The 20,125-nt window shown below is 47.9% G+C and overlaps 1 protein-coding gene across 2 annotated transcripts in view; it reads left to right on the plus strand.

Annotated features, from left to right (window-relative positions):
* Positions 1-20,106, plus strand: part of C1D (C1D nuclear receptor corepressor) — a 32,469-nt gene extending 12,363 nt beyond the window's left edge. For both annotated transcript variants that reach the window (XM_066594479.1, XM_066594478.1), the window contains exons 3-5: positions 4,200-4,266; positions 4,350-4,405; positions 19,826-20,106. In XM_066594479.1, coding sequence (XP_066450576.1) covers positions 4,200-4,266; positions 4,350-4,405; positions 19,826-19,993 — 291 coding nt within the window. In that variant the 3' untranslated portion in view covers positions 19,994-20,106. The remainder of the gene's footprint in view (positions 1-4,199; positions 4,267-4,349; positions 4,406-19,825) is intronic.
* Positions 20,107-20,125: the final 19 nt, after the last annotated feature.

Consider the following 20,125-nt stretch of genomic DNA (forward strand, 5'->3'; position numbering starts at 1 on the left):
TTTTCATCTGCAGCAAATCGGCTGCATGTGAACACAGCCTTAAAGGAGTTGTTCCAGGATCACAAGTTATTCCCTATTACAGCTGAGTCCCCCACCCCTCTTGACAACGCTTCCCCCTCTGCCTGTCACTTCGGGGTCGCTTTTTCAACCGCATCGACGCCAGAACGAATGGTGCGTTCGCCACTCAGCTGTCTCAGCAGTCCCCTTGAAAGTGGATGGAGCGTCAGCGTGCTTGCGCCTCAGGACCACCATTTTTAGGATTGGTGAGGGTCCCTTTCCTGTAGTTAAAGAAGAATTTGTGATCTTGGTACAACCACGTTTTAAGAAAAACCCACTCAAGGGTGCTCCACCAACATAAAAGTCCTACTCCATTCACCCGCTCCACCGCTGCTCCTGGTTTTCCACTGCTGTCTACCTCCAGCTACCGCTGGTCATGTGACCGCTCCAGCCAATCACCGCCCAGAGTGGCTGCAGCAGTCACATGTCCATGATGTCAGGAATGTCATCGCTGGCTCGCTGCAGCTGGGGACTGGGCTTTGTCCAAACAGGAATAGGTTGGTGGGTGGAAGGGGGGGGTTTCAGGTAAGTCTTCATTTTAGGTTGTACAGTACTGTAAGCTGTCTTTTTCTGCCCAGGTATCCCCTTTAAAAGTATGTTAACCCCTTAGCGGTTGCCAATATGCCTATTTACCATGGTCTTTAATGGCCTTAAACCTGCTCATGTATCTTTTTAAGGCGGTGGCTTGACTGATTATTAACAGCCAAACTTCTGCTCTAACCACCATGAGAGGAGAAACCGCAGATCCTGGCAGCTTAACCCCTTATGTGCCACAATTATAAGCTGATGACAGGGGGATCTTTCTATCACCAATCGGCACCCCACAATGTAGTCATAAGATACCAATGGGATCCCATGGCATCCGGAAGCCTGACAAAGGCCTCCATGTCTGCCATGTAAACCTGCCTATTAGCCCCCGGCAGTCTAGTGGACTGTTGCCACAGGCTTGGTAGAATGCGCTACATTCGCAAGGCAATGTATTTTCCAAAAAGCTCGGACGATCAGTTCTTCAAGTCCCCTTCAGGGATTAAAAAATAATGCCAAAGAAGATTTTAATGTTAAAGACAAATTCCAGTTTAAAATAATCCAATTTTTGGTTGGATTCAGATGACCGTATATCGGCTCGATTTTCACGCCCAGCCGATATACGGTGTCATCATCTGCAGGGGGGGAGGATGAAAGAGCCAGAAGCAGGAACTGAGCTCCCGCCCCCTCTCTGCCTCCTCTCCACCCCCTCTCCGCCCCGCTGCACTATTTGCAATGAAAGCAGGTGGGACAGGGGCGGGGCTAGGTTCCGAGAATTAGCCCCACCCCCGCCCCGCCTCTCCCTATTGCAAATAGTGCAGAGGGGCGGAGAGGAGGCAGAGAGGGGGCGGGAGCTCAGAGCACTGCTCCTGGCTCTTCCAGCCTCCCCCCCTGCAGAGAGAGACGGCGTATATCAGCTGGGCGTGAAAACCCAGCCCATATACGTTCGTCTGAATCCAGCCTTTTTTCCAGAAAAAAACTCTTTTAAAGGGATATAATACCGGCATATTTTTTTTAAAAGGTGACATATAATCGGTATTACCGAGTTTGTAACGACCCAAACAATGATCTTACATGGTGAGCGCCGGAAAAATAATTGTAAAAGTAAAGCCAGAATTGCTATTTTTATTTTGTTTACCTCTGAAAAAACATAATAAAAAGCAATCTAAGAGTCACCAATGTACCTCAAACCGGTACCAGTAAATACTACATCTCTTCCTGCAAAAAACAAGACCTCACAGAGCTCCGCTGCCAGAAAAACAACAAATACTATGAGTCTCTGAAAACTTTACAACACATTATATGTACCCCAGAGCGGGGCCATTGAAAAATACAACTTGTCCCACAAAAGTCCAACTCTCATACGGCTATTTCAACGAGTTGTGGCTCTTGCAATGCGGCAATGAAGTCACTAAGGGGTTAATGCTGTCAGGTCTCCATTACAGCATTGCACCTCGCTGAGTAGTGCCATGTTTAGTGTTACGCCATTGATGACCTCTGATCAGGATAGACCACCCATAGTAGCTTGGTGGGGTCTGCCAGGTTGGTTCACTACTGCATTCAGCTGCCATGTTACTAGAAATACTCCACTGCAGTGGCCTGGGTTGGTATTACAGGCTGCAGTACCAACCCAGGCCATTGCAGGAGGAATGGCGCTGCATGTTTCTGGCAACACAGCAGCTCCGGGCAGAAGTGCAGCGGCCTAGGGAACAGCTCTTCACCGAGCCCCACAGGCAGACCCCTGCTGATCTACTATTGATGGCCTATCCTGAGCATAGGTTATCATTAGCCTAAACCCGGACACCCCTTTTAAGGTTTAGGTCTCCCTTAACCCTTTCCCACACATTTACTGTGCTGGTGGGATGGAGTTCCGAGGTGTAGATGTATTTAGCGGGCTCAGGAGCCGTGCTTCTCTAATCTGCAGCGGGTGTCAGCTGTAACCTATGGTAGCCTTCATTAAACCACACACCGCATGGTATGTTCTAGTTTCCCTTACCGTGCCTAGCGGTGTTCATTGGAGGCCACTGACGGACATGTTGGGTCACATGGCTCTTCACTAGCGGCCTTGTTCCGGACACTCAGTGATCAAGATTGTACTGTACAAGGGAGCAGCACTTCTTGGAGAAGGACATTTGTGCTGGTTCCCTAATAACGTTAGTCACTTGTAGTGGATCTTCCAGCCAACCCCATTCAAATGGGTATTCCCACCTCAGATTTTGATGGTATATCCACAGGTAATGCCATAAAAGTCGGATGGATATAGGTCCCACCTATGGCACCTGCACGGTCACTGGTGGTCAGGAGTATGGGTGCGGAAACAGTTGAACTGGTGGTGTACACGGTTTCCGTGACCCCACGGAAATGAAGAAACCCACTGCACACTGATAAGGGGAAACACCCTTAAACAGCTGTCTGTGTATGGATTCTAGCTTGGCTTTCAATCCCCAGTCATTGTTACAAGGCTTGTATAAGGAGTCTAACATTGACTTGCAGGAATGCTGCTTTCCAATAGGTGGCGCTGCAGAAGTATTGTTCCATCTCCCTTATGAGCAATACAGAAATAACATGGCATAGTACCGCCTACTCCTAGTCACCCCAGCTGTTACATACAGGGGCATATTGCCATCTGTGCTGCGATTTAGTGGGGCTCCTTTGGCCCTAATGACATTGGATACTCTCCGCGGTATACTTTCTACTAGCGTCTGATACACTTCAGCTGGTATTTACTTCTATTTTTCCTGCAACCGTCTGATGATTTTTCTCAGAGAAGATGGACGCTGTTCTTATTTCCTGACCTCACGTTCCAGTTTGTCCCAAAGATGGTCAGTAGGTTCAGGTCGGGACTCTGTACAGCCGGTCCAATAGTGGAACATCGATATCTTCAAACCAACATAAAATAGCATTGGATTTATGACAAGGAGCGTTGTCTTCTTGGAAGAACTACTGACTATTACCACATTGTCATCACACTATTATCTAGAATGTCAGGGTACATCTCCGTGTTCATGGTTCTTGGCCCTACAACCAACCAACTGAGACCATGCCACATAAAACATCCCTCACCCGCCAAGGAGTCTCTACCGTACTTGGCTTTTGGCACAACACACCCGGGTACGTACGTCTGATGTGAAGATGGAGTAGCCTGATTCATCACTCCATAGAACGTTCTTCCATTGGTCAACTGACCAATAACCGACACTGCTTGCATTATTGTAGACGGGACGATGCATTGCGCTTCATGTTGGACGACTTGTGTGCAACGGCATAACCCGTATATCCAGTAGCGTGCAGTTCCCGTCATAAACTATGGCTGACGCGTCCAAGGAACACGTGGCGAGCTAATAAGTCGTGTCTTCCAGCTCTACCATTAATGGTTAACTAATTTTCCGTCTTTTCGGTGCTGACCTCTAGCGCTCAACTACATCAGGCCTGTTGGGATGTTAAAACAGCCTCGGTCCTGGGAAACCGTCCATTGGAGGCGCAGGCAGTCCCAACATTGATATATAAATACTTCAGCGCGTTTCATAAGCTCCCTGGCCATCTAGCGAAGTACCTTTTTAATAAGCCTTTTACTCCATCTCTTGCATCATGTGAATGTTTGTTTTTCTTTGTTGCAGATAGACCCGCTGGAGCAAGCTAAATTGGATTTGGTATCCGCATACACCTTAAATTCTCTCTTCTGGGGTAAGTGCTGCACCATCGCTGATGCTGAAAACTGGATGGCCGGATAGGAAAAGCGCGTAACTTCGTATTTCTTTTTAATTTAGTTTACCTGACAACTCAAGGGGTTAATCCTAAAGAGCACGCAGTGAAAGGAGAGCTGGTAAGAGGCCTTCTTTATGCTACTTAATTATGCAGAATCCATATATATTGTGAAACAAGACCACTTCTGGCTGGTCTTCAAATCCCCTATATCCTATGTACAGCGTTTCCCCGAAAATAAGCCCTAGCTACGCTAAAAAAAAAAGCAACGCATTACCTAGCAGGCTCAGTCCGGGTCCCTCCCGCTGCACTCCAGACCTCCGGCAGGTTTGCTTCAGTCCTTATCCGCCGACAGAAGATCGCTTGCTGGTAACTGGGTACGTAAACCCTGCCTCCAGCAAGCAATTGCTCTGATTGGCTCAGCAGCGGCGCTCGAGAACCAATCAGTTCCATTGCTTCCTGGAAGCGATCTGTCGGCAGCTGAGGACTGAAGCAAGAGTGCCAGAGCTCCGGAGACCAGCAGGAGGGACCCGGATGGCGCCTGCTAGGTAAGTATGATATGACATCCCCCAAAAATAAGAAACCGTGCCTCTTTTGGGGCAAACATTAATATAAGGCAGAGTCTTCTTTTTTTCGGCGAAAAACGGTATATAATATCCTCTCCTCTTTGAAGGCCACCCCCTTCTTGACTGTAAATTTGTTGTATGTCTCAAAGTGGTTTCGTGATCCGATGGTACACATGGTCTGGAAATCCTGGCTCTTTAGGTACTGCCAGTGGGGTTCACACCTTCTGGGGTTTACACCTCTTGGGCTCAGAGGTATTCCCAAAATTGACTTATCACTTATCGCCACTGAGACCCCAACAGATGTTGAGAATGGGAGTCCTGTGTTCTCTTCTCCTCCTCAGTGCGGGCTCACTGCACATCCCGCAGAGATGAATGGAGTGGGGGTAAAGCACACCCGGGGCTGCTCCATCCATCTTCAATGGGACTGCCAAGCATAGCCGAGGGCTAGTTACTCCATCAGTTCCATTGAAATCAATGGAACTGCACCGCACATGCTCGGCCACCACTCCACTCAATCTCCATGACACTATGGTGGGGGGTGGGGGGGTGCAGCAACCCCACACTGATGAGAAATGGGGACGCCAGACCCTAGTTCTCAGGATCGGGTGGGAGGGGAGGAGTATGTTACTGCGTTAAGAGCCCCAGCGGTCAGACTTTAATCACCCATCCTAAAAGTCAATCTTGAGAATACCCTTTAACCCCTTAATGACGCGGCCATTTTTCTTTTTCCATTTTCGTTTTTTCCTCCCCCCTTTAAAAAAATCATAACTCCTTTATTTATCCATCCACGTCACTGTATGAGGGCTTGTTTTTTGCGGGATGAGTTGTATTTTTCAATGATGCTATTTAAAGTACCATATAATGTACTGAAAAACTTTTTAAAAATTCTAAGTGGAGTAAAATGGAAAAAAAACGACATTTTGCCATCTTTTAGTACGTCTTGCTTCTACGGCGCACAAATGGCAACAAAAACGACATGATAACTTTATTCTATGGGTCGGTACGATTACAACGATGCCAAACTTGTTTAGGTCTTTTTTTTACTATACTCCTCTTTTTTTTTTTTAAAGACAACATTTTTTTCAATTATTTTCTGTCGTCATTTTGTGCGCGCGATAACTTTTTTATTTTTCCGTCGACGTAGTTGAGCAAGGTCTCATTTTTTGCGGGATGTCCTGTAGTTTCTGATAGTACCATTTTGGAATACATACGACTTTTTGATCGCTTTTTATTGCGTTTTTTCTTGGAGACAGGGTAACTAAAAAAGTGCATTTCTGGCGTTCTTCATTTTTTGTTTCGAACGACGTTCACCGTGCGGGAAAAATTATGTGCTACTTTGATAGATCGGACTTTTACGGACGCGGCGATATCAAATACATATTTTTAATTTATTATTTAGATTTTTTAATAATAGATATGGCAAAAGGGGGGTGATTTAAACTTTTACAACTTTTTTTTTTTTTCAATTAAAAAAAAACTTTATTGATTCTTTTTTTTACTTTACTTTGAAGTCCCCCTGGGGGACTTTAAGATGCGATGCTTTGATCGCTCCTGCAGTATGACGTAATGCTATAGCATTACGTCATACTGCTTTTTGACAGGCAGCCTATGAAGCCACCCCACGGGGACGGCTTGATAGGCAGTCTGCTAAGGCAGCCCTGGGGCCTTTCATTAGGCCCCCGGCTGCCATGACACATGCACGGCTCTCCCGATCTCACCGCGGGGGGGCCGTGCGGGACCCCCGAACATCGTTCGGGGGATTTAAATGCCGCTGTCAGAATTGACAGCGGCGTTTAAATGGTTAATAGCCGCGATCGGCCGCGCGGCCGCTCGCGGCTATTGCCCGCGGGTGTCAGCTGTTATAAACAGCTGATGCCCGCACTGTATGAAGAGAGGTTGCCACGCAACCTCTCTTCATACATACCCCGACGCTCCATGACGTACCAGGTACGTCATTGGTCGTTAAGGGGTTAAAGATATTAACGAGCGTTTATGTGCCCGTTGTTGATGTGAACACGCCATTGTTAATATCTGACCTTAACCCTTTAATGTCTACTGTTTTCATCCTAAATGACCAGATACAATTTAGCGGTATTTCCCCCCGCCCCGCCCCCCCCCCCCTTATTCTGGTATAACTCCCTAGTTTGTTTTTCACTTGGGTGTTAGCGCAATTTTCGCTATTCGCGCTAACATGGGCTACCAAAATAATTTTTGCGGTGTCTCCCTGTGATGTACCAGGCTGTTTTAATTTTTTTTCTTCTTTTTGTTTAGACAGATTTTTTTTTTTGAATAGTTCTCTATTTTTAAAATTTGCAAATTCACGCTAAAATAAAATAAAGGAATTTAAATTAGTTTTATATAGTCTTGAATTACAGGGAAGTTATGGCAACAGTTTGAGTTGGCGTCATAGAAGATGTCTAGGGAACATTCACACTTTGTCATTTTTTTGGGGGGGGGGGGGGGAATTTTGTAGTTTTCAATAGGAGCTCCAGTTACAGGTAAAAACACCCCTCTAGGGTGGCCTCATCCAATGGTATCGCTGATCTGGGCTTGTTAAAGGGGTTCTGACACAAATAATTTTTTTATGCTTTAGCAGCCATTGTTCCCTGGTCTGCCTAATGGACACAGGGAACCCATGGGTTTAATGGCTGCTAAAGCATAAAAATCTTATACTTACCTGTTCTCCTGTTGTTGTTGACATCGGGGGGTCATCTCCCGGCAGCATATTAGCACTTTCTGCTTAGGTTAAGCAGCCTGACTAGAGCCACCTGATTGGTGCACGCTGTGCAGTCACGTGGTGCCGAAGAGACAATCAGGTGGCTCTAATCAGCAGTGCTGCTTAACCTAAGCAGAAAGTGCTAGTATGCCTCCCGGCAGGCAGTCTTCTTCTTCCAGCAGCCGCGCCGCTCCGGGATCGCGCGCATGCGCAGTGGAGAGGTGCCCTCTGACAGGAGTCAGGACTGGCCGCGTCTCCACTGCGCATGCTCAGCACTCCGGAGTTCAGCCAGGACGGACGGGCCGCCCACAGCAAGCACTGCTTGTGACGTGCTTGCTGTGGCGGTCCGTCCGTTGACCTCGGAAGTGCCTGACGGACGGACCAGAGCAGGAAGCGGTCTTTTTGACCGCTCCTGCTCTGCTTTAAAGGCACAGAAGAAGATGCCGGCTGGAGGGGACATGCCTGGCGATCGGGCCAGGCCAGGCAAGGTGAGTACAAATTTTTTTTTTTCATGTCAGAACCCCTTTAATATTCAGTAGCTCTGCTTCGTCATTCGGCATCCTTTTGATCATGTGATCGCCGGGTCTGATGATTCCTTTCTTCACTACACAGCGCTCATTGTAGATTGAAGCACACAAGACAAAAGATGCTTGAAGAGGGCCGAAACGCGTAGTAACTATTAAGCAATTATTAAATAAAATATAATTATATTGTATGGACCTCCGTGTCCGTTGATATCCTGGGAGACCACGAGCGCTGGGGATATTTTCTTGGCTTCTGGAACAAGACAGAAGTGGTTATAAATCGTCTGTCTCTTAAGGAAAGACAGCTGAGCCCCCGACCTGCTTCTGCGACATTGCTGGAGCTTTAAACCCATGTTGTACACACACCGTACAGCTATGGCATGAAGTCCTAAATTGAAGTAGATGGTGCGCATGTGAGGCATGCAGGAGACGATACCTTTGGATTGGTGACCCCCAAAGGTCGGACCCCTGAGCAATTGGCAAATTATCCCCTATCCTGTGAAAATGGAAATACCCCTTTGAGTATTGGCCGTTCACATTAGTTTCTGACTCTGACATGCATGGAGCCGGGTGCGCCAGAGCAGAACGTGTCTCCATGCTTGTAGAAGGGGTCTTAGGCAGGGAATGCAATCACCGGCAGGAGGATGGCTGTAATGGGCTGCCACACGCCTGCAGGGATCGGAGAAAATACCAAACACTGCCAGAAGACCCCCTTAGTGCTGCAATCAAACCAGATTGTGGCACTGTACAGGGAATGGGACCACCTTGTAGTGGTGATCGCTGGGCTCCTGTCACCATGGGGACAGCCCAGAACTAGATAAAGGTCCTCAGCCAGTTAGGTCATACCGGTGGTGGCTGTACATATCTTTATGCATGCACACTTTTTAACACGGCAGACAGCTATCTCGCAGCGAGAAAATCGCAGTGATATCGCAGCTGTGTTCTGTGCAATATCGCTGCATTTTCTCGCGGTGATATCACAATTTTGTTGTTTTGCGCTCTTTTCTTGTGATTTTCGGGGGGGGGGGGGGGGGGCTTAAAATATAATCCCTACCCTGAAAATAAGCCCTATCTGCTTTAAAAATAAAAAAAACAACAAAACAATACATCACCTAAGAGGCGCTGTCCGCTCCGCCGCACTTCTCCTGAAGCTCTGGCACACTTGTCTGTGGTCTTCAGCCAGCGCTTCCTGGTCAGGGGTTCAAAAATCCCAAGAAGCGCTGGCTCTGATTGGTTCTCAAGTGCCACAGCTCAGCCAATCACTGCAGCACTCGATGAACCAATCACAGCCGTTCAATGTAAAAAAAACAAACAAAAAAAACCTTTTATTGGTGCTTTTGATACAAAAAAATTGCTCTGAAATTTCACCAAATTGTGTGCGGTCCTAAAGGCCAAATATGGCCCGATCCTGAAGGGGTTAAGGAAGTATTAGTTATGCGCACAACTATCATAGGCAGAGGAGGATGTATTTAAAGGTTTCCGGTGCATCTAAAATATAAAATCAATCAAATCTGACCGCATTAAAAAATTTCTGTGCGCCAATTTCAAGTTCGTTTGCTGTGAAAATCTGTACTGTAGTCACTACTGGACAGATTACAACCGGACAACCCCTTTAATAGGAAACTGTCTTCAATAAGTCAATCAAGAGTACATTGCCTGCGACCCTGCCGATCATCTGTTTGACAGGCCAGCATGCTTGTGCATTGAGCTGACTTCTGCAGGGAGCAGTAAAGCTCTGTTCTTACTGTAGTGGCCAGGCGTGGTATTGCAGGCAAAATTTCCATTCATTTCAATAGGAACTTGACCTGCAATTCCAAGCCTGGCCACTACAGTAAAGAACAGAGCTGACTGCTTCCTGCAGAATCACAGTTCAGCACCCGAATGCACCAGCCCGATGAACAGCTGATCGGCAGGGGGCCTGGGCAACGCGCCAAAGCACGTTATCACTTGATGTAATCGCTCGGAGCGCTTTCTTTACCTCCGGTCCTGATGGTTTCTGCAGTCTTGGTTTACAGTGCATTACTCAATGTAGTCCTCTGCAGAATGTGATTACTGTAACCTGCTAATTATTGCTCATTTTAAATTGAGGTTAGATATGCGCTGGGGTGTGCCTCTCCTGGGAACAGAGGGCAGCGAGAGCATTAACCCTTACTATACACGGAGAGAAATCCCTACTGCTCCCGTTAGTAGTAACGCGTCTGGTATATGACCTCAATGGACAAGCCTTAGGCCTCGGATGATTTTGCCCGTTAGTAGGGTTAGCCCACCAAAATTAGTTATCGCTTCTTCATAGGGTAAGTGATTGATTACCGGAGGATCTGACTACTGGAACTCCCAGGGATGACGAGAGGGACGCACCCCAAGTCTCTCTTTGTGAATGGAGCGGCAGTGCTTCTAGCGGACGGTGTTTGAGAACTTGCTTTTTTCTAACAGTCAAAGAGTTAAATTACCGAGAAATTTGGGTAAATCCAAGACTTTTTAAGCAAGATCTCTTGACTTGTATATGTATTTTCCACCTTCCTTTTGAGCGGTCTATTCCTTGAAGCATTACAAGCGAGAGCTGCCGGCGGCTGCGAGTGTAAATTATCCATCTGCAGCCCGTATCGCCTGGTAACAGTATATATCTTGTAGAAGCTCACGGAAGGAGGACTGAGCAGGCAGCGCCGCCATCCATCATCCTCACAAAGAGAGGCCATGACAAATAAAATAATTAGAACAGCAAAGTTTAGCGCATAGCCAAAGAGCCGAGATTAGGATGGAAGCCAGTGGGACTTGGATCGCTTCCTCCAGTGCAGCAATCTGCAGGCGGCCGGGGGCTCCCATGTGTGAGTTGACCTTTTTTTGTAAGTGATTATTATATATGATGGTTGTAGGAGGCAGAGCATATCTGCAGGAGGCATATCAAAGGAGCTGATAATGAACTTGTCCGAAGTCAGGAGACTTCCCTGTGATTCATTGAGCCATCTCGCAGGCTTCTAGAGTTTCACTTTTATTGTGCACTGCAAGGGGGGGAAAAAAAGTTAACTTTTAAGTTATTATTGCATTAGTATTGAGGGGGTCTGAAGAAGCTAAAATGCCATACACCATAACATTATTATTGGTTGGGGGTCTCGCTGTCTGCACTGAGGCTCATTCATCTCATATCCTCCCGGGAAACCCACTGTGCATCCTCACCTAGTGGAAACGCTACTGATTGTCTGCATCATTATGAATGATATTTCAAGAAATCTTATCCATACGCTTATCCATACCTCATAAATTAAAAGGGGTTGTTCAGTCGAAAACTACAGAAGGCCCATATGCAGTGAGCGGATTTCTACCAGAAGCAGACAGCTCCGTTCCGACTGCAGTGGTCAGGCTTGGTGTTACAGGCAAAGTTCCCACTGAAGTGAATAGAAGGTATTGCGTGTAATACCAAGCTGGGCCACTGCAGTGGGACTGGAGTTGTTTGCTTTCTGCAGAAATCCGCTAAGTGTATGAGCACATCGGCCTGGTGAGCAGTTTATTTATAGGGGCAGCATACCCCCTCCGACCTACTATAGATGGCCTACTGTAAGACAGGCAATCAATGGTTTATAACTGGACAACCTCTTTAACCTACAGTGTGGGTTTTACATCATAGAGGGGTTTTATTATTTTGTGGGTGCACATAGAGGGCTGTTTTGCCTATCCAGGGCACAAAGTAGGCACTACTAGCTTGTGAAGGGGGCACGACCCAGTTTGAATTGTGGAATCCGTGATTGTCTCCTGCACAAACGATCCGCGGTATTCCGCACACATTCAAACAATAGGACATTCGCATGAGTGGACAGCGATTGCAATTTAAGCTCGCGGAAATAAAATTGTGGCATGTTCTATTTTAGTGCGGATTCACACGATGGCTACCATTGAAGTCAGTGGAAGCTATCTTACCCGTGGCCCATGCAAAATTGGTATTGCACCCGTGCCATCGGGTAGTGAGGGCGGGTGAGAGATTTTTTTTTAAAATCTGTACTGTGCATGTGTGGCAGTTCGCTGTGGCCATCTACAATACAGGATATAGCAAGTACGTGCAGTCGCCAGCCGGGGACAGTGCCAGATTCTGATACAGGAATCCGACAAGTCTGTGTGAGACCGACCTTACTGTGGAGCACCAGGGAGGCAATTCTTGTTATGGCTACTATGGGGGATTACTGCATGGAGGCACTATTACATTATGGAGTGCTAAGGGAGGCACTAAGAAGGCTATTGGGGATAACAGAATGAGAAGAGTGCATAGAGATGAGGTAAGCATGGAGGATCAGAGTAACGGTGTTGGGCGGAAAAAACTGGTGTTGCCAGCATGCAAGGTGGAGTGCTGGTGGAGGTGGGGGGGTGTAAGTGGTGTGAAAAGTCTGGTGCCTATGGTCTTTTGAATCCGCCACTGCCTGCTATTGGTAAACTAAGGTGAACTGTAAGCCTGATAGCGGTGAGAAATAACTGCTAACAATATGGGGCACAGTGGCAGGCACGGTGATTAGGTAATGTTATCGGAACCCCAATGGGTCCCTCTGATTTCACTGCCTGCTCCAAATCGTAATTGTGAAGGGCGTGCACGCCGATAAAACCAAGGACACAGAGATGTATCTGTATACTTTTGTTCTTTATCGAGAAGTAACATAGCTTTTTACAGATGAAGCATTGCATCACAAAAAAACGAGTGTACAGAAGGGTAATCGTATTTACATCTGATTTGGTTACCTTACATACGTCATTTTGTGTAACAGTAGAGATACATGCCCTTAAACTCATAAGAACTCAGGATAGGTTCTAGTTTCTAACGGTTAACATATGTTAACACCTTAAGGTGTGTGTTGCTACTAAAACACGTGATTTCCAAGAAACAATGAGAAACTAAACTAACAGAGAATAAACTTATTAATATCACTGCTTGTCTTAAAGGGGTTGTCCCGAGGCAGCAAGTGGGTCTATACACTTCTGCATGGCCATAATAATGCACTTTGTAATGTACATTGTGCATTAATTATGAGCCATACAGAAGTTATAAAAAGTTTTATACTTACCTGCTCCGTTGCTGGCGTCCTCGTCTCCATGGTGCCGACTAATTTTCGCCCTCCGATGGCCAAATTAGCCGCGCTTGCGCAGTCCGGGTCGTCTTCTTTTCTGAATGGGGCTCCGTGTAGCTCCGCCCCGTCACGTGCCGATTCCAGCCAATCAGGAGGCTGGAATCGGCAATGGACCGCACAGAAGCCCTGCGGTCCATGAAGACAGAGGATCCCGGCGGCCATCTTCAGCAGGTGAGTATGAAGACGCCGGACCGCCGGGATTCAGGTAAGCGCTGTGCGGGTGGTTTTTTTAACCCCTGCATCGGGGTTGTCTCGCGCCGAACGGGGGGGGGGGGGGGGTTTAAAAAAAAAAAAACCTGTTTCGGCGCGGGACAACCCCTTTAAGGAATGCAAAGGAGGGGGGCGAGCAGCTCCTCTTATCAGAATGTAGGCCTCTCTCCTGAGAAAGACCTGTAGGAGGTGAAATACAAGGATCTAATAGATTCTAGTGTAGAACAAGTTAACCATTTAGCTGCTGCTATTTACTAAGAAGGAAGATCTATATAAGTTTGTTTGCATAAACTGATATGAGAAACATATGAAAAGATATATACAATAGAATACATATATCCTTACTAGAACGGGTAATCTGGCACCATGTCAACTGAATAATCAATAAAGAGATTTGGGCAGTTTGTATGCCTTTTAGAGATGAGCGAACGTACTCGGTAAGGGCGATTTCGCAATCGAGCACCGCGATTTTCGAGTACTTCACTACTCGGGTGAAAAGTACTCGGGTGCGCTGTGGGTGAGCGGGGGGTTGCAGCGGGGAGTGGGGGGGGGAGAGGGAGAGAGAGAGGGCTCCCCCCTGTTCCTCGCTGCTACCCCCCACTCCCCTCTGCAACCCCCCGCCCCACAGCGCACCCGAGTACTTTTCACCCGAGTAGTGAAGTACTCGAAAATCGTGGTGCTCGATTGCGAAATCGCCCTTACCAAGTACATTCGCTCATCTCTAATGCCTTTTAATTACGGGGGCATCTTATTGTCCGGTGTGTCCTATAGTCCAAAAAAACAAATGCCATACATACAAGCAGCCAACCGGCAACCACTTGAATATGTAGCTCTTTCCTCTTACGCCAATCTCAGTAGGAACGAATAGTTGGGAAGGAAGGATTACATGTGAGTAGAGATGAGCGAGCATACTAGCTAAGGGCAATTACTCGAGCGAGCATTGTCCTTAGCGAGTACCTGCCCGCCCGGAAGAAAAGATTCGGGTGCCGGCGGGGAGAGCGGGGGGGGGGGGGGGGGAGAGATCTCTCTCTCCCTCTCACTGCTCACTCCCGCAACTCACCGCTCACCCGCGACGGCACCCAAATCCTTTCTTCTGAGCCGGCAGGTACTCGCTAAGGACAATGCTCGCTCGAGTAATTGCCCTTAGCGAGTATGCTCGCTCATCTCTACATGTGAGTGATCTTCTGGGAATCTCTGGTACTATCCAAATAAATCCCGGACGCTTGTCTGGCACGAGGTTGGTAGTCTGATGGCTGCGCGCCACCTTGAGGTCACCCTGGCCATAGATCTTTTCTCCATTCCGATGCTGCATGGGATATACCATGATCAAATGCTGCCTTTCTTCACACCCCGAGGCTGAGAATCCTATTGCGGCACAAGAACCGATGCAACATTTAGGCTATCCGTCAGATCGCAGAAGGTTGTTTCTGGCTATAAATCTGTATTTCCTACATTTTGCCCCCAAGAGATATTAATGCAAAAATGTTGCATTAAGATGATCGTTGTGTAAAAAGCTTAAGTCGTATCTCAGCTTTCTACATTCCTGTTTAAGTCCATAAATATTGCAGGCGGTGATTTAGCGGCCAAGACGAGCGAGCGGCCCCCAATAGAAGCAGGCTTTTTACACACACACATCCATTCACGCTCGCAGTCCTCGTCCCATCCCCTCATTAATTCATTTTCTCAACAGTTAAGAATTTGGTTCTACAACAAAGCTAAAAGCTTTTTTGGCATGGGCCGGCTGTGTACTGTCCAGTAATCATGTAGAAGTGACATATTTACAACTTCCAATAAATCTCTTCAGTTTGTCTTTTTTTCTTCCATTAAGTCGAATGAACAGATTGAATATATACGCTCTGGATTTCAAGGTTTCTTGCCAACTGGGAACATCAAAGCCGATCACTTATTTCAAGTATGAAATATTACAAATGGGAATGAACTGGTTCCATTTTGACTTGTCACAGAGGAATAATAACGGATCGCAATATACATTCATAATCCAAAAAAAAAAGCTCCGAGCCAAGCAAAATACGAAATCGGGGCATTCTACGGGGCACGGTAATTCTCCTTGCTCGCTCTCCCCTTGCATTTTTTTAATTGCCTGAGCCGTTCCTTCAAATTTTGTCTGCGCTGTTAAAGGGATTTTTTTTTTGTGAGACCAACAACAAAGTACAGAAAGTTTAGTGGAGTGAAGAATTGTAACTCCTACTGAGGGTAAAGGTAAAGTCTAGAGATGAGCGAGTATACTCGCTAAGGCACATTACTCGAGCGAGGTCAGTTGCAGCGGGGGGGGGGGGGGGGGGGGGGGGAGGAGGAGGAGAGGGAGAGAGAGATCTCCCCTCCTTTCCTCCCCACCCCGCCGGCCCCTGAATCTTTAGTGACGAGCGGGGAGATACTCGGCTAAGGCCACTGAATCTTTAGAGACGAGCGGGGAGATACTCGGCTAAGGCCACTGAATCTTTAGAGACGAGCGGGGAGATACTCGGCTAAGGAACAACTCGCTTGAGTATTGTGCCTTAGCGAGTATACTCGCTCATCTCTAGTAAAGTCCCCTGATGTAAGCACTGAGCCGTGACTGACTCTCAGGGTGACATTTTCTTGGCAGACTGGTTTGCCATTGCCTTCCTCAGTCATCGATTACCCCCGCCAGCAAGTTGGGCACTCGTTTTACCGACCTCGTAAGGATGGAAGGCTGAGTTGACAATGAGCCGGCTACCTGAACCAACGGGGATAGAACCCACAACCTTCAGGTCATGAGCGAGAGCTTAGGACTGCGTTTCTGCTGCCTTAACACACTGCGCCACATATATACAATCCATGATTGGCCTTTTGTGTAGTATGGGGTTGGAAAAGACATCACTTATGACCGCTTTCCGCCATAAGGCCTTGTTCATACTGGAAAATCCACCGCAGATATAGAATGTGGCGGAAAACTCACATCTTTTTTTGCCATGGATTTGCATTTTAACCTCCTAAACCATATTCGCACAGGTGATGGCGAGCCGAGGCCGAAATTCTTAGGCGTGACTCGCATTGCGAAGGACACGGACGCAGTATTCTGTGCGATGTGTGTGTGAGATCACGCATCTGCAAGAGACTTGCATAAAAATAGGACATGCCGCGTTCTTACCATCCCGCAGCGTCGCTGTGAGAGACAAATGACCCGTGTGAATGCACTTATTGCACACAGCGGGGTCTATTCTCGTGCGAGTTCTGTACGTCCTGCAATACAAAAAACGTGCGCAAGAATACCGGCCAAGTATATTAAAATTGGAAAAACTCTCCTGAAACTGTGTGGCTATTTTATATTTTTCTCGAATTGTAGGTTTTAAATTCATGTCGAATGTAAATATATTTAGTGCAGAAATCGGCACTTAAAGGCCATTTTTAACCCCTTGATGACATAACTAATTTTAGCCTTAAAGGTTAAGCAGACAGAGAGGAACTTCCAGCACTCTGAGCAATATACCGCAGTACTTCCGCTCCTGTCCTCCCATCATGCATTGCTCGCAGGATGTTAGAGGCTAGGCATAGGGGGAGGAAGTGAAGATATTTTTTTCAGGCAGAGACAGAAGAAAGCAGCTGGAGCCGGTACAGGGAATGACTTCTTGTGATGACGCACATTCCAGTTTGCTCCTTGAGGAAGCAATAAACCGTTTCCCCTTTTGCATTCCAGCGGTCGAATCTTTTTTCCTCTTTGTTCCTGTAGTTGTACGGACCGTGTATTTTATGGGACAAGTTCAAGTTTTTATAGGAACCAATTTAAGGTCCATGTCATGTATGAAGAAGGCCGGGCTCACACGAGCGGGTCGGTTCCATGTGCAGTAGACCCGCAGCGAATTCCGGCTGCGAGTCCAGCCGGTGACCGTGCGTACCTCCATTACCTGTACTGCGGAGGCATGCAGGCGGTCATGTGCAGTACCTTTTTTTTTTTTTTGCATTACCTGCGCCATCATCGATCAAAGGAGGCCGTTCGCACCGACTCAGCGACAAAATAGAACACGCTGCAATTTTTCTTCCGTTCGTGGAATTCATATCTGTGAATAAAAAAATGCACGCCTTTCAATGCCCACGTCTTACCACGGATCATCCGCACAGACAGCGATTGCGCAATCTGCAATACAAATCCGTGGAAGCCTGGCCTTACTCTTATTATTTTTTTTTGCTAATGGAAAAGACGTAATGTCACCATTGTTTCTTTTGGTATTTTTTTAAAGGCGTTAATCACGTAGTATAAATATTCTGTTTTATGAATTTTGCACAATGTAAATTTTTTTTCTTTACAAGACTTTTTGTGTGTCCCCACATTCTAAGACCAGAGCAGTTTTATTAATCTGTTGACGGATGTGTGGGGGCTTGTTTTTTGCATGATAAGGCTGGATTCAGACGACCGTATATCGGCTCGGTTTTCACGCCGAGCCCATATACGTCGTCTCTCTCTGCAGGGGGGAAGGCTGGAAGAGTCAGGAGCAGGAACTGAGCTCCCGCCCCCTCTCTGCCTCCTCTCCGCCCCTCTGCACTATTTGCAATGGGGAGAGGTGGGACGGGGGCGAGGCAGAGAGGGGGCGGGAGCTCAGTTCCTGCTCCTGGCTCTTCCATCCTCCCCCCTCTGCAGATGAGGACATCGTATATCGGCTCGGCGTGAAAACTGAGCCGATATACGGTCGTCTGAATCCACCCTGAGTTTTATAGTTTTTCATTGGTACCATTTTGAGATATATTTGACTTTTTGACCAATTTTATTTATTTTTTATTCCGATTTAAGAGAAGTGAGATTGGCATTTTATTTTTACAGAATTGGCATTACGGAATAGACCAATAATCTGTCCTAGAGTCTGTTATAATGGATGGCTCCTTTTTAGGCGGCACGACTGTTGGGGGCGCTTAAGCCTGACGGTTATCCCAATAATTATCACGCCTGAGCTTTCACGCAGGAGCGATGGTTGTTCAGTGAATCGAGTTGGAGTGCGCCGACAATCTCTTTCTGCTGTCCGCCTCCATTCACAGTAAGCAGGCCGTCATTTATACGACGTTGACACGGGCCAGCGATAAACTGAACTATAATCTTTCCTTGTAAAAGGGCCCTTACTTTCCTTAAAGGGGTGGTCTCGCGAAACCAAGTGGGGTTATACACTTCCGTATGGCCATATTAATGCACTTTGTAATGTACATTGTGCATTAAATATGAGCCATACAGAAGTTATTCACTTACCTGCTCCGTTGCTGGCGTCCTCGTCTCCATGGTTCCGTCTAAATTCGCTGGCAGCTTGCTTTTTTAGACGCGCTTGCGCAGTCCGGTCTTCTCCATTCAGCACGAGCCGCTTCAGTGTGCTCCCCGCTACAGCTCTTCTGCGCATGCGCAGACGAGCTGTCACTGCTCGGGAGCGCGCTGCAGCGGCCATTCTGTACCTTCCTCTGTTAGAGGAAGGTGCAGAAACTGGAGCTGCCCAGCGGAGAAGCCCAGCCCAGCCCAGCAGCCCCGAGAAGCCTCCCAGGTAAGTGATTTGTCGGGGGGGGGGGGGGCTGCCGCTGCGCCGGGGGGGGGGGCTGTCACTGCGCCGGGGGGGGCTGCCGCTGCGCCGGGCTGCCGCTGCGCCGGGGGGGCTGTCGCTGCGCCGGGGGGGCTGCCGCTGTGATGGGGGAACTAGCGCTAGGCCGGGGGGGCTGTCGCTGCGATGGGGGGGCTGTCGCTAGGCCGGGGGGGGGGCTGCCGCTGCGATGGGGGGGCTGTCGCTAGGCCGGGGGGGCTGTCGCTAGGCCGGGGGGGGCTGCCGCTGCGATGGGGGGGCTGTCGCTAGGCCGGGGGGGGGCTGCCGCTGCGATGGGGGGGCTGCCGCTAGGCCGGGGGGGGCTGCCGCTAGGCCGGGGGAACTAGCGCTGGGCTCCGGAACCTAGCGCTGGGCTCCGGGGCCTTCACCTGGGCTGAGGGTCTAGCGCTGGGGAGCCGGGGGCTAGCGCCGGTTACCTGCTGCCTGGCGGTGGGCGTCTGGTCGGCGGCTGCGGGGCGTCTGGTCGGCGGCTGCGATGCGTCCGGTTGCCATGGAGACACAGCTGGCGGCGTCTCGGGAGCGCGCACGTCGGGCTGCAGCGAGCGACGGGGAAAGAGCCGGCGGCCATCTTGAGGAAACTTTTATAAGTTGCTGAAACGCTGGAACGGTAAGTACGAACCAGCTAGAAATGTCATTTACAGGGGGGCTTAGTAATGTGTACTTAATGGGGGGGACTGGGCAAAAAAAAAAATTAACTGCTTCCTCGAGACATCTCCTTTAAATGAAAAAATTGGCAAAACCATTTGATTTAGCGTGTTTCCATAGATGCCTCTCTTATTGCCCTTAGTTTGACCTCATTTGATGCATACGTCTGCGATTGACACGGTACGTTTTGATATCTGATCTAATCGTCATTTCTTTGGTTCTGCAGGAAAGAATACGAAGTTATATGAACAGAATTAAAGAAATGACAGACCGGAAGAAAGCGGCCAGACTCGACAAAGGGGCAGCGAAGCGATTCATACAGCATGCTCTATGTGATCCCAAAGAACAGAAAGACACCCCAGCCAAGAAGCGCTCCAAGTCAAAGCACAAATAGACTTTCTTGTACCTCTGTGTGTGTTTAGTCATTTCTCTATTAATTGTTTTGTTTCTTTTTCTTTATCCTGACTGTATTTTTATTGATTAAACTTTTTTTTTTTGTACCTGAAACTTTTTTTTTTTTTAGTTT

Source organism: Eleutherodactylus coqui, chromosome 3, assembly GCF_035609145.1.
Source record: "Eleutherodactylus coqui strain aEleCoq1 chromosome 3, aEleCoq1.hap1, whole genome shotgun sequence".
Lineage (NCBI taxonomy): Eukaryota > Metazoa > Chordata > Amphibia > Anura > Eleutherodactylidae > Eleutherodactylus > Eleutherodactylus coqui.